At 35.6% G+C, this 14,716-nt stretch overlaps 1 protein-coding gene across 2 annotated transcripts in view; it reads right to left on the bottom strand.

The window, feature by feature from the left end:
* Positions 1–14,716, bottom strand: part of DARS (aspartyl-tRNA synthetase) — a 103,320-nt gene that overhangs the window by 18,391 nt on the left and 70,213 nt on the right. For both annotated transcript variants that reach the window (XM_011970272.1, XM_011970270.1), the window contains 5 exons: positions 10,040–10,151; positions 8,750–8,884; positions 6,427–6,574; positions 1,970–2,116; positions 131–173 (listed from right to left, as the gene is read on the bottom strand). In XM_011970272.1, coding sequence (XP_011825662.1) covers positions 131–173; positions 1,970–2,116; positions 6,427–6,574; positions 8,750–8,884; positions 10,040–10,151 — 585 coding nt within the window. The remainder of the gene's footprint in view (positions 1–130; positions 174–1,969; positions 2,117–6,426; positions 6,575–8,749; positions 8,885–10,039; positions 10,152–14,716) is intronic.

Here is a 14,716-nt window from a genome sequence, read left to right as displayed (position 1 = left end):
TCCCTCTAAAGTTTTTATTTATTCCAGAATCACACCATTCTAGGAAGCTCAGTCCCCTCTGCAACTGTTTTTAGTCCCAAGAGACATTTCAGAATTAGAAAAAGAAATCCAGCATATACAAGAGTCCTACCTTTTCCTTTACCAAGTGACCCAACAGCTTTTCATTTGGTGTACTGAAAAAGAAACGCGAAATCAGTGTTTGAAGATGAAACGGCAACTTAAAAATGTTGATAAGGAACTTCTTCTATTTAAGTTTCTCAAGGGATTACAAAATTTGGCCAAAACATGCAGTTGTCTATTCTGCTCTTTTCTTAAAAGGCAAGTCCTATTGAAAATCACTTATGAGTATACCTTGGTAGAGTGACTCAGCGCTTACTAGATGCTGTTCAAATATTTAATTAAAGCAATAAACAATTTAGCAATTCATCGATTCAGAAATATCATGGATGAAATAATTTCCTATAATTACACATAATAAAAGTTCGCTACACTAATATAGGCTAGTCTTGCCATGAAATAGTCTTCCCTTTTTGGTACTCTTTATCAATGGTTTATGAAATAAAAATTAGTATTATCCAAGGTTTTAAAATAGTGTTTATATGAACATGTTACATTTATAGCCAAGAGGTAGTTACTTTAGTTTCCTATGTAAAAACAATTTCTAAAATACTTAAAAAAATACTACTCAAGCTTGTAGGATTTTTATTTTGCCTTAAAATATCATCTAGCAATGTAGGCAATGTTTAAAGCCATATATATGTATATTTTTGTTAAACAAAAATAAACGGTTTTGGGTGAATTGTTTTTTGAAAAACCCTAAAAAGTGACAATAATAATTTCCTTTCCCTCCTAAAATACATAAGTATTGTGATGGTTTAAAGGAATCATTCAAGGAAGTCTTGAATAAAATATAAGTAGATAGAAATTTTCAACCTTTACATGTTTTGTTTGTTTATTTTTTACAGACAGGGTTTCACTCTATCACCCAGGCATGCTCGTGGGTTACTACAGCCTTGATACTCCTGGGCACAGGTGACCCAATTGCCTCAGCCTCCAGAGTAGCTGGGACTACAGGTGTGTGCCACCACATTCAGCTAAATTTTAAATTTTTCTGTAGAGACAGGATCTGTGTTGTCCCGGCTGGTCCCGAAATCCTGGCCTCAAATGATCCTCCCACCTCGGCCTCTCAAAGTACTGTGATTACAGGCGCAAGCCAACATGCCCAGCCTCAATCTTTATTAAACGACATCATTTGTTTATGATCTGAATTTAGATTGTACTCTGAATACCAGGGACACTGGGAGGGTTATTCTTTCCAGGTTGTAGGAGAGGGTTGTGGGTAAAGGTCTGTCGTAAGGGACCAGAGGGGAGAAGAGAAAACAAATACCCACTCTATACCAAATATTACATATAATATAGTATGTATGATACTATATAAACAATATTGACTTTTATAACTTTTGGATGTTAACAGTTTATACCCCGATCCTGTGTGGGGATGGATTTAGACTGCTGTCTACTTTCTCTAATACCACTGATTTGGAAAGAGAAGTAACATATTAGAAGACATAAATCACAGGCAAAACTCCCTATACTCTTTAAAGAGTTACAAACATGAGGGAAAAATAATGGAAAATGGTGTTTATAAACAAAATTATGAAAACTTAAGCAAACCATAGTAAACATTTTTATTTCAGATCACACATTATATAAAACAGCATCATACTGTATACCAAAGTTAATAACATATAAGTGTATCAGGTGAAAAAAATCATTTATTAATATTTTCCTTCTCTCTTACCTTAAACCAAATTACTAAGGTTTTAAAAATCACAAAGACAACTTGGAGGACGGATCAATAGGTGCAGCCAACCACCATGGCACATGTGTCCCTATGTAACAAACCTGCATGTTCTGCACATGGATTCTGGAACTTAGAGTAAAAAAAAACAAAATCACAAAGACAAACCTCAGATCGTCTTCATCTCCCATTTCGACTCCAGCTTCCCTAAGCATAGCCAATGCTTCACAATATTCTAGTCTTAGAGTTGGCTCCAAAAATTTGAATGGCTCACATGGGAACTGTTTATTCACCGTTTGAATTTCAGTCTGAAACCTATTTGCAGAATGATTTAGTTAAGAAAATGTGTGAGATAAATGTTTCCTCCACAAGAGGTCACTGTGGGAATATACAAAAATCAATCTTTGAATCAGTATATACACCAGGAAAAGCGTATCAAATTATTAAAGAATGAAATTTAAATACTTAAAATATCTAACACCATTTTTCAATCTTATGTTTTTGTAACCACAGTAACATCAAAGGATTAAAAATTTTCTTTATAACTCATATCAGTTAATATAGTTAGAAACATAAAATGCCCATTTTATAAAGCATTACAAAAATCTGACTTTTTAATTCTTTAACAATTCTTGTTATCACTGAGGAAGACCAAATTAATGAGTATTTGTCTTATCTTCCCGCATCCATATTACACTGTATGTTCAGAGAAGTGCCAATTTCCCATTTTGATAATCTCTATAGTACAATGCTTACCCTATATATACAGAAGGTACAAGACAATGTTTATTGCACTGAGCTGAATTTCTGCTATGGACGATGATATTTTATTGAGATTTAAAAAGTTTATTTTTGGCCAGGTGCAGTGGCTCACACCTGTAATCTCGGCACTTTGGGAGGTGGATCACCTGAGGTCAGGAGTTCAAGACCAGCCTGGCCAACATGGTGAAACCCCATCTCTACTCAAACTACAAAAATTATCTGGGCATGGTTAGGAGGCTGCGGTAGGAGAATCATTTGAGCCTAAGAGGTGGAGGTTGCAGTGAGCCAAGATCGTGCCACTGCCCTCCAGCCTGGGTTGACAGAGCAAGACTATGTCTCAAAAAAAAAGGTTCGGATTTGCTTCAAAATAATAGTGAATGAGGGAAATGGGCAAACAAAATTGGCCACAGGTTGACAAAGATTGAAACTGGTTGGTGAGTTCATGGGGGCTCATTAGACTATTGCACATCCTTTTGTATGTGTTTGAAAGTTTTCCACAATCAACAGACTTGAAAAAAGTATGTTTATATTCTATACACAGAAAAAAGTACGTTTGTATTTTATATATAGAATTCTCTACCTAGAATTTACATTCTACTTTTATTTTTTTTATTTCTGAGACAGGGTCCCACTCTGTTGCTCAGGCTGGAGCGCAGAGGTGCAATCTTGGCTCACCACAACCCTGGCCTTCTGGGCTCAATCGATCTTCCCACCTCAAGCCTCCTGAGTAGCTGGGACTACAGGCATGTACCACTATGACCGGCTAACTTTTTGTTACTTTTTGTAGAGACGGGGTTTCACCATGTTGCCCATGCTGGTCTCGAACTCCTAGGCTCAAGCAATCTGCCGGCCTCGGCCTCCCGAAGTGTTAGGATTATAGATGTACACCACGCCTGGCCTAGAATTTATATTCTCGAAATTAAAACACCATCATTTCTTGATTGATCTTACAGACTTTCATGGGAATAAAGCTTAGCCATTGATTTATTAAAATCTTGATATAAGGGTTAGAAAGACCCCATAATTGATTATTTATTTATTTATTTTTTATTTTTTTAGACGGAGTCTCACTCTGTTGCCCAGGCTGGAGTGCAGTGGAGCTATCTCGGCAATTCAAGCAATTCTTCTGCCTCAGCCTCCTGAGTAGCTGGGACAACTAGTGTGTGCCACCATGCCTGGCTAATTTTTTGTATTTTTAGTAGAGACGGGGTTTCACCATGCTGGCCAGGCTGGTCTCAAACTCCTAACCTCCTGATCTGCCCGCCTCAGCCTCCAAAAGTGCTGGGATTACAGGCATGAGCCACTGAGCCTGGCCCCCAATTCATCTTTACACAGCTTTTCTTTCCTTTATATATCAACTCTCATTCATCATGTCTACCAATGGTAGTACAAAAATATGACTGTCAATACTTTAAAATACATTTATATATGTATTTTATACACATATACATATTTGGATATATATATAATACATATACATACAATACAATACATATACATTTGTATATGTATTTTTCTATGAGAGGTAAATACTAATGATAAACATGAGAGGAACATGACACAGGCCAGATAATCCAATAAACAGGTGACACCAAAATTTAAAATTCCTAAATGACTTGAAGAACATACAAAGGCGGCTTTATTTTCAAATTGCCACCTTAACTCTACTGAAAAAGTTCAGCAGTAACGGCGTTTGAGTCCAATTTGTAAGTAGAGATTTGATTAATCCCAAGGACCCAAATTCATGCTTGGTCTGTTGTTATAAATATCAAAGTGGAAATGTCAAATTCTATTATTTAATAGAGAAGCTATCAGTATTTAAAAAAAATGAGTTTCTGAAACTTTCTTGAATTATAAATGTGAACCGAAAATGAGAAAAGCTGTGTGTGTTCCTTCAGTGTAGTTCTAAAGTATATTTCGTCTTATAAGGAAAATGTTATCAGTTGTTCCATGAACCATTGAAAATTGATTGAAATAAACTGCATCAAAATGTTTTAGAGAACAAAGATATAAAAAGAAAAAGGCTGTCTGCAATTAATTAGCCTTCAAAGGCACAGATCTGCAGAGAATGCCTTGAAATATTGGCACTTACGCTACAGTATTCTTAAATAAGATCAGTAGTTAATTTCTACATTCTATTTTTTTTTTTTGAGACGGAGTCTTGCTCTGTTGCCCAGGCTAGAGTGCAGTGATATGATCTCAGCTCACTGCACCTCCGCCTCCTGGGTTCAAATGATTCCCCTGCCTCAGTCTTCCAAGTAGCTGGGATTACAGGTGCATGTCACCATGCGCGGCTAATTTTTGTATTTTTAGTAGAGATGGGGTTTCGCTAAGTTGACCAGGTCGGTCTTGAACTTCTGACCTCAAGTGATCTGCCTGACTCGGCCTCCCAAAGTGCTGGGATTACAGGCGTGAGCCACCGTGCCTGGCCAATTTCTACATTCTTAAACTTACTCATTAGCCTTGCAATGTAGTAAATAAAATTCGTATTTTTGAACTCTTTTAAAATACCAATGAAACATATCAAATATATCAATAAGGAATAAATTGCTGGACTTCAAATAAAAATTTTTTTTTTTTTTGAGACAGAGTCTCGCTCTGTCACCCAAGCTGGAGTGCAGTGGCCGGATCTCAGCTCACTGCAAGCTCCACCTCCCGGGTTCATGCCATTCTCCTGCCTCAGCCTCCCTAGTAGCTGGGACTACAGGCGCCTGCCACCTTGCCCGGCTAGTTTTTTGTATTTTTTTAGTAGAGACGGGGTTTCACCATGTTAGCCAGGATGGTCTTGATCTCCTGACCTTGTGATCCGCCCGTCTCGGCCTCCCAAAGTGCGGGGACTACAGGCTTGAGCCACCGCGCCCGGCCCCCAAATAAAAATTTTTAATATGATCCTTTGTCAGTTATTAAAATGCTAGCTTAGACTATTATAGCTTACCTAATACTTGAAATATAGTCACGAATACAGAAAGAGGGAAAAATAGAGACTTTCTTAATCAACTTGACTCACTTCTATTTTCTTTTCCTATTTTCCCCATGTTAAACATCATCATGAGTAAACAACTTTCAATGACCTTTAAAGGGAAGAGCTCTTTGCCAGTTTTGAGGGTGTAGCTAAATGGACATTCTACATAATTCAATTTTCTGAACATCTAGAACACATCTAATATTTCTGCAAATGTTAATTCATCAGATCCAAATAGGTTTAAACATCCCTTCGGTCTACTAGTTTCTAATCTTTACTGAGCACTCAATGTAAATATAAATTGATTTAAGAATTAACCACATTTGACCAGACTTAATTTACATGTCGACAGATTCAGTTGACTGAAGGAACTTTTTACCTTTGAGGTGGGTAATAATGCTATTTCCACTTAATGGCTGAGGAAACTGAGGCACAGAGTTAAATAATCTGCACAAGGCCCACACAGAGAAGCAGCAGAGCTGGGATTTGAACTCAGGCTATCTGGATGTTGCTGAATCCAACCTCTTAAGCATTACCCTCATACTATTTCCCAAATAATAAACTATTAAAAGTAACATATGCCGTATTTCTTGAGACATTCGGGATGTCAGTATAAAGGAAACAAGGACAACAACAAAATACAGTTGGACTGTTCACAATGTGGTAAATTTACCAGCAAAATAGAGGTTAATTAGTTGAGCCCCCAAATGATTTGAATCCAGAAGCAGTATTCTGAGTGTGGATTTTTCTAACCAATTAAATGGATCATCTAACTGATAAATCTTTATATATATGTTCATAGAAACTTAGTTTGCATGTTTAAATTGAAGAATTTTTTTTTTTTAAAGAGCCCAAACTGATCTGAAATTAAGTCCATCTAGGTGTATAAAATACTTTTTACCTTTCTTGAAGTCCTTTGAATATTTGTACCATGGTGTCAGCAATTTCTTCCATAACTTCATGGTAATGGTAATTAAAAGCCATTTCAATGTCCAAACCAACAAACTCAGTTAGATGTCTATGGGTGTTAGAGTCTTCTGCTCTGAATACTGCGAATTTAATAAAAGAAATAAACAGCAAATACTGTTTTTGATTTTGGATAAATTGGGATTTAAATACAAAACTGTATTTAGTAGGATTTCAGTGGCATTATTTTCATATTATAGGGCTGGAAGGACCTCTGATAAACCACCTGTTTGCACATTCTGTTGGACAGCAAGTTCATTACAAACTCCTATGGTCATGCAATAAAAGCCATACCAAATGTAAATTAATAAGAGAGGTTCATGAGAACCCTGGGGGAATGCAAGATCCTGAGGTGTCTTCTCAATATTTAAAAATATATTCGATTATGACCAAGACAGTGAGTTCTTCTCAATTTTATTAAAACCTGACTCAAACTACGTGAAACTCTACAAATAAAGTAATATACATATTCCATTTAACTACAGTAGTCATTTACAGGAATATTAGTGATGTGAAAGATGAGTCGAGCTACAGTCAGGAAGACTGGACAGGAGGAAAAGGCCACTAGCTCAGTCCAGCTAATATCCAGTCCAGACTTAATATCCTCAGTGCCTTTTCCTCCTGCCTAGTCTTCCTGACTCTAGCTTGACTCATCCTTCACATCACTAATATTCCTATAACACTTTCTTGCTCAGAAACTTACAGTGGTTCCCAAATGACTACCGTAGTTAAGACATAAAATGACAAAAAAACCCTAAAACCTTTATGCTTTCATAAGTTAATCCTAACCTATATTTCTCACTTCTTAATACTAACTTGTCTTATTTTGTTTTCTTGTGTAGTTCTTGCTCTTTACTTACTCTGCTTCCCGTCTAGAACGCCATCTCTGTTGTCTACATATCCTACTCTGTCCTTAAAGCACATCTCAGTTTGAATTTTCATTTATGGTGACTCTAGCACACTCTGTTTTCTCTCTTTTTATACTTACTATTTATACGACATAATTAACACCCATTTGCTGACTGTATAGGACAATCTGATTATTCGTTGTGAAAATTATTTGATTATTCCCTATGACTGTGATACATATGCATATCTTACTCAGTCTTGGGGGCAGGCTACAATGTTGATTCCCTTATCACTCAAAGCATGGTCGGGAAATGAGCAGCATCAACACTACCCAGGAACTTGTGAGAACTGCAGAATCTCAGGCCTCTCCCCAGATCTACTGATCAGAATCTGTATTTTAACAAGATCTCCAGGTAATCTGTGTGCATATTAACATTTGAGAAGTGCTGGCTGGTTCTTCTTTTATGTACATGGTACCTAGCACAAGGTTATATAAGCAGCAGGTGTTCAACAAATAACTAGTTAATAAATTCAGAAAATTAAGACCCTTAATGATCTTGCTAGTTTCTCTATTAGCAGGTATTTAATTTTTATTAAGCTATCAAAAAAGATATATAAAATAACTTGGTAAGTTTTAAAGAATAAAGTAAAACTGCTTTTCACTTATAATTAGCTCCAAAAAAGAAACTGCCATATGATTATGTGCCTGTGCTTGACTTTTAGCAAACATTTCTTAAAAACCATATTAATATAATTTATTAAATATATGATATTTGTTAGTAGTTTCTAATGGACATCAGCACATTACCAATAGTAAGGACAATACAAACAAAATAGTGAAACAGAACAGCTCTGGAATAAAATTGATAGCAAATTAGACACAGGTACACTGTAAACTTACAAGAGTAAGAAGTTACAAAGGACAAAAACATATATTACTTTGGCCACTGCAACTACCTGCTCTTTACTGCTGATGGGGAGCTGAAAAGAATCCAAATGGGAGCTAATTCTGTTCTAACTGCATGTAGGTATATTAAAATATATACTTAGGTATATTTCAGATGGTGTATATTTTCAAAAAAATGCATTTTTATAATGATATATTCTCAAGATAAAAATTTTCTTCAGCATTCCTCTGTAAGAACACATAATGCTTACAACTGTATTCACATGGAACGATACTCAACTGTTTAAAGTACTATTGACCATATTATTATTTTTTTTTTTGGAAAATGTCTACCCAAATATATTATCATCTCTACCTCAAAGTCTAACATTTGTGTAGTCAGCAGATAAAATAATTTAAGCTTTCAAAGTGTCTGTACATTATATAAGTAAAATGTATTTCTAACATTGTAACTACTGCACAATTAATGAACTTGGATAAAACATAACTGCCAAAATCTTACCTGGTCCAATACAGAAAACCTTTTCAAAATCAGCACAAATGCACATTTGCTTATATAGCTGTGGGGACTGAGCCAGGTATGCATTATTTTTAAAATATGACACAGTAAAAACATTGGCTCCTCCTTCACTGGCAGCTGAAATGTAAACATTTATATTTACATTATTATAATCAATTGTAAGCTTATCAATGCAAACTTCTAGTTAAAAAGTTTATACTCAGTTCACTTTAAGAAAAACTGGAAAATGAAGAATTGTGGCTAAATCATAGTCTATGTATGTCTTCTTCTATGTGATTCTAAATAGTTTATATTTAAACCAGATTTACGTCTTTGGCTATGCTTTTACTTCACTTCTGCGGATATATATGCTCGCTTTCTGCATCAATTTCAAAACTATTAAAGCCCCTTTGGAGCTGTAAAAAAAATTTTTTTAAATGAAAAAAGATATTCTTCATCATTTTTCCCTTTTTAAAAAAATTTCCCCAGCAGCTGGAATAATCATTTTTCTAATTATTAAGAATACAATGTTCAATTTTGAATTTGTAACAAAATGCCATTTGTGACACACTTTCTCGTGTTAAACAAATCTAAAAAGGGTAAAATGATTAAGACAAGATTCTCATACAAGAATAAGAATTAGCCAAGCGCAGTGGCTGACATCTGTAATCCCAGCACTCTGGGAGGCTGAGACGAACGACCTCAGGTTGGGAGTTCGAGACCAGCCTGACCAACATGGAGAAACCCTGTCTCTACTAAAAATACAAAATTAGCAGGGCGTGGTGGCGCATGGCTGTAATCCCAGCTACTTGGGAAGCTGAGGCAGGAGAGTCGCTTGAACCTGGGAGGTTGCGGTGAGCCGAATTCACAATACTGCACTCCAGCCTGGGCAACAAGAGCGAAACTCTGTCTCAAAAAAATTTTCCCATCATTAGTATTTACTGATTTTACAATGTAGTTTATACAAAACAAAACTGCAATACTAATTTCAAAAGAAATCTATATAATGAAGTAGTTCCTGGTGTAACTTCTGTAACAAGAATCTTGCTTTGTGTGTTACTGCCTCACTTTACAATCATTATCACAAAATGACTCTTGGAATAAGAAAATGTACTTATTAATGTTGGTGATATATGATTGTTGCTATGTAAGATGGTCTTCAAAATAGTAGTCTCATGGCAATAAACCTTAATGGACACCCAGATTCTCAAGTTAAAAATTTTATTAATATAAAGCAACTCTGAGGCTAGCAAATTTATTTTTAAAAATTAAGAGAAATATTTTGCAGCTTACCTGAAATAATTTTAGGAGTTTGGATTTCCACAAAACCTTTGTTAATTAAAGTTTCTCGGAAGAGATGGCAGATGCCAGACTGGAGACGGAAGACTGCCTGACTAGTTGATGTCTAGAAGACAGTAATAAAATCTAATTAAATCGACACACTTAATTACTAAGCACTAACTCTGTGGGCTAGGCACTGTGGAAATCTAACAATTCTTGCTTTTTTTTTTTTTTACGGAGTCTCACTGTCGCCCAGGCTGACGTGCAGTGGTGCGGTCTCGGCTCACTGCAAGCTCTGCCTCCCGGGCTCACGCCATTCTCCTGCCTCAGCCTCCCGAGTAGCTGGGACTACAGGCGTCCACTACCACGCCCGGCTAATCTTTTGTATTTTTAGTAGAGACGGGGTTTCACCATGTTAGCCAGGATGGTCTCAATCTCCTGACCTTGTGATTCGCCCGCCTCGGCCTCCCAAAGTGCTGGGATTACAGGCGTGAGCCACCGCACCCGGCCACAATTCTTGCTTTCAATATTTTTAAATTCTAATAATTGGGGAGAGGACAAAACGACACAAATAAATACAGAGTAAAAAGACATGCTGGAATGTAATGACTATATATGATCATATAAAGGTATTTCACCAGAAATGCTTAGTGAGCAGATGTTTTAATCTGTAGGAATTCCATAAAAAAAAATATTTCTTAACAATTAGTGAAACAACTTACTTGTGAATGGTCTTATTGCTTTTTTTAAAGGCCACCCATAAAGTGAGACATAGCAATGTTTGTGCAGCATATTAATGTTCTAAGTAAGATTTTGGTATTTGACAATAAATGAATAAAAACCATGTATTTTTATTTTAACCATTACAACAATACAATTGCAGATACTTGTGTATTTGTTCAATTAGATTAAGAAATTAAAAAGAAAAAACATACAATAAAAGGAAACGGCATCCCATGACACTGACTTCCAATGTGGTACATAAAACAATAGTAGTACTCCAACTGTCCAGCACAATCACCTGTTTCTATTTTCTCTCTTTCCCTCCTTTCTTTCTCAGTTTCTCTGGTCCTTCTAATTTACTTTTAGCCTCAATCAGTTGTGATGGTGACCAGAAAGCTCTAGAGGTAATTATCTCTACTTTAACGTTTGTCCACTTCTCTGGTCAAAAGAAGTGACTTCTTATCTTTAGGTCTTGGCTTACTGTATTTTTTAAAAATAGCTATCCTATGGCTAGATAGGTGTTTAGTAAAACATGTGACCTCAGACCACTAAGTTAGCTGTGAATAACTGAGTTAGGTGAAGAAGCTGTCTTCTTAGTCTCATTACAAGAATTTCAATTAATTCTCCCATACCAAAGGGCTCACCCCTTCTGCATTTACACAGTAGTACCCTGTGAAAACACTGTTAATGATGGAATGATTACATTTCTTTCACTCTAAAGAATAATACTGAAATAACCTTGAATTTCTGCAAATCAGATAAAAACATTCATGTAAAGTGGTCATATTTAAGTAACATTATTTTATAACTTACATTCAAAGTTACAAATCAGTTTCTCATAAAACAATGAAAACCATTTAAAAGGTCTTTATGATTTATTAGATTATTTACTTATTCATTTTCAAGATGTCTACATTTAAACTATAGAAAAATACTTGCGTTTTTTTCCACATTATGTGGTTTAGTGAAACATTTGGTTCATCCAATCAAAACAAATGGCATAATCTTCTGCTTTAAAAAACCTAGTGACCTATTTAGCAAAAAGCTGCTTCACTGTTACTGACAAATGTACAGAGATGTATTTCACTTCAGAATATATTAAGAGGGTCACTGAACACATTTTATTGCCGTTTGCCTCTTAGCTAGTTCAACTAAACTTGGCTCACTGCAACCTCTGCCTCCTGGGTTCAAGCTATTCTCCTGCGTCAGCCTCCCGAGTAGCTAGGATTATAGGTGCCCGTCAACATGCCAAGCTAATTTTTGTATTTTTAGTAAAGACTGGGTTTCACCATGTTGGCCAGGTTGGTCTTGAACCCCTGGCCTCAGGCGATCTGCCCGGCCTCCCAAAGTGCTGGGATTACAGGTGTGAGCCACGACGCCTGGCCTAAACTCACTTCAACATCTTGCTAAGTGGAAATTCAACTTATGAACTGGTTGTCATAGATTATTTAATATGAATAGAAATTTCACCAATTATGGTTTTTAAAAAACTGTACTACTTCACTTCCTGATTGTATAAACAAGTATGTTAATGTGTAAATTAACATACTTGTTAATTTACAAGTATGTTAGTACGGATCTGTCATATATAAGAAAAATAATTTTTTTCTCATTAGTTTCTTCAAGGCACTTGCTAATTGCTAGGAACACAGGCACCTATTTGATTAGTGAACAGTTATTCACATGACAATTCTAATACATACTAATTTCTACCTAGCATTTACATACTGGAGAATATTTTCTAGCAGATTCTAGCTTTTAAATGGTTTAATTTGAAAACCACCACTCAAAGCAGAGGTGGATGGGAAAAGAATTAAACAAAAAGGAATTACTAAATGTAAGATGTTCTTTAAAAGTAAATAACAAGGAAGAAAAATATTTCAAAATAAATCTTCAACTATTTTGATTATGTATCTTACTAGCAACAATACCCATTACTGCAAAGAGAATCACACTGTGCGAGCAAATTCAGACTAGCTATCTCTGCTGGTTGGAACAAGACAAAGAAGTAAGATTAGTATCCTGTAAACTCTCTAACTTTGCTCAGAGGAAAATACTGTCCTCAGGCCCAGGTTGGTCAGTTAATTTAGCAGAGGAAGAGCACTAAGCAGACTGCATCAGAGTCTGAGAAACTTTTTGTACGTGCTCCTGGGTCGTCTTTCTACATTTATTCCTCCTTCAAAAAGCATTATCACTACATGAGAGAACAACACAACATAGTTAAAATAAGAAATGGTAACAGTATTTTTTCTTTTCCTGGTCAAAACAAGACACTTTGGGTAGAACACATCTAAAGAGAAACAAAATCAATTTTTTATAGACTCATTTTCAAGCTCTTTCCCTATTACATATTGATTACTACAACTGACTTCTATACGAGTATAAGAATTTGCTGGTTAAGGTAAAAATCAACAATGACCCAACTTATCAGTAAGATTACAGAGTGTATGTAACAAAATAAAAGTATGTTTAATAGGGTAATTATGTATTAACTCTATCTCAAATTAAATGCTTCTAAAATATAGTACATAAAGTGAAAGCAACATATGTTAATTTCAGTGCAAATATATAACAACCTTATTTTCAACTGACAAAGAATGTACAAATACCTGATATATTTATCATTACTATACTTACCCTTACCTTAAGATACATAAATGAACAGGAAAAAGGCTTTATCATTTAAGTTATAAACCATACTAATAATATTAGTTTCCTTAATGTTTAAATCTAAAAATTGTTTTGGGTCAAACAAATAATGATACCATAGTATGTGAAAAAATAATACTTCCTCCTCACTCATTAAACAAATATTTATTATATGCTCCTGGCACTGGGCTAGGTGTTAGATGATAACGGTGATTACAGAGGGCATGAGGTAGAAGATAAACTAAACAGAAAGCAGAAAACTAATTTTTCTACACTTAAAAAAAAATACTTTTAGGAAAACAAAATGAAAAACCCAGTCCTTGAACTTTAGTTCTAAAAAAGCCTGACATTTGTTACATTAAAATAGTTATTTTTAAATTCTATAGCGAACTTCCCAAAAGTATGGTTATTAAAATTAAAACACTGCTATTCTGTATTATGCAAAAGATCTGAAATAAGGGGAAAAAATATTCTGCATTTATAGAATTCCTTTCCCTGAGGTCCTCATAGCACTAGAAAGCAAAATTGTATTGTTTGTGGAGAAGAGAGGCAGGTATATGGAGAGAAGTAAGGGTGTTGGGAGAAAGAATTCCAATAGAAGACAAAAATGCAAACAAACCCAAACTTCATAAAGCAATCTTTAATAGTATTTAGCTCCTTACAATTCTCACAACAAATTACTTCCATGCTGTATGAGACTTGTAGCTTTTAAAAATACCTATTTAAGTTATCAACTAAACTATACCCACTACATCTTTTGCTTTTAATGGCTGCAGAGAATCCCTGTTTATGGTTTATCAGGTTACAGAGACACTACCGTGAAGTTGGACTAGGGGTCAGGAGAGATAGTAGAAAAGACAGTGGGAAAGACATTTCTAAACTGGTATCTGATTTAATTCCAAAGAGAACTATTATTTTTAAAAATCAGATTTATGTAGACCCCCCCTTTTTTTTTTTTTGAGATGGAGGCTTACTCTGTTGCCCAGCCTGGAGTGCAGTAGCGTGATTTCAGCTAACTGCAACCTCTGCCTCCTGGGTTCAAGTGATTCTCCTGCCTCAGCTTCCTGAGTAGCTGGGACTACAGGCACTGCCTGGCTAATTTTTTGTATTTTTAGTAGAGATGGGGTTTCACCATGTTGGCCAGGCTGGTCTTGAACTCCTGACCTCAAGTGATCCACCCGCCTCAGCCTCCCAAAGTACTGGGATTACAAGTGTGAGCCACCGCGCCCAGCCACTTTTGATTACTTTTGACAAATGCATCTAGCTGCACTGCCCAGACTCCCTCCAAGATATTAAACATGCGGTGGGTTGAATTGT

The sequence above is a fragment of the Mandrillus leucophaeus genome, unplaced genomic scaffold (assembly GCF_000951045.1).
Source record: "Mandrillus leucophaeus isolate KB7577 unplaced genomic scaffold, Mleu.le_1.0 Scaffold94, whole genome shotgun sequence".
NCBI lineage: Eukaryota > Metazoa > Chordata > Mammalia > Primates > Cercopithecidae > Mandrillus > Mandrillus leucophaeus.
The sequence above is the reverse complement of the archived record's forward strand: the minus strand, read 5'-3'. Positions and strand labels throughout refer to the sequence as shown.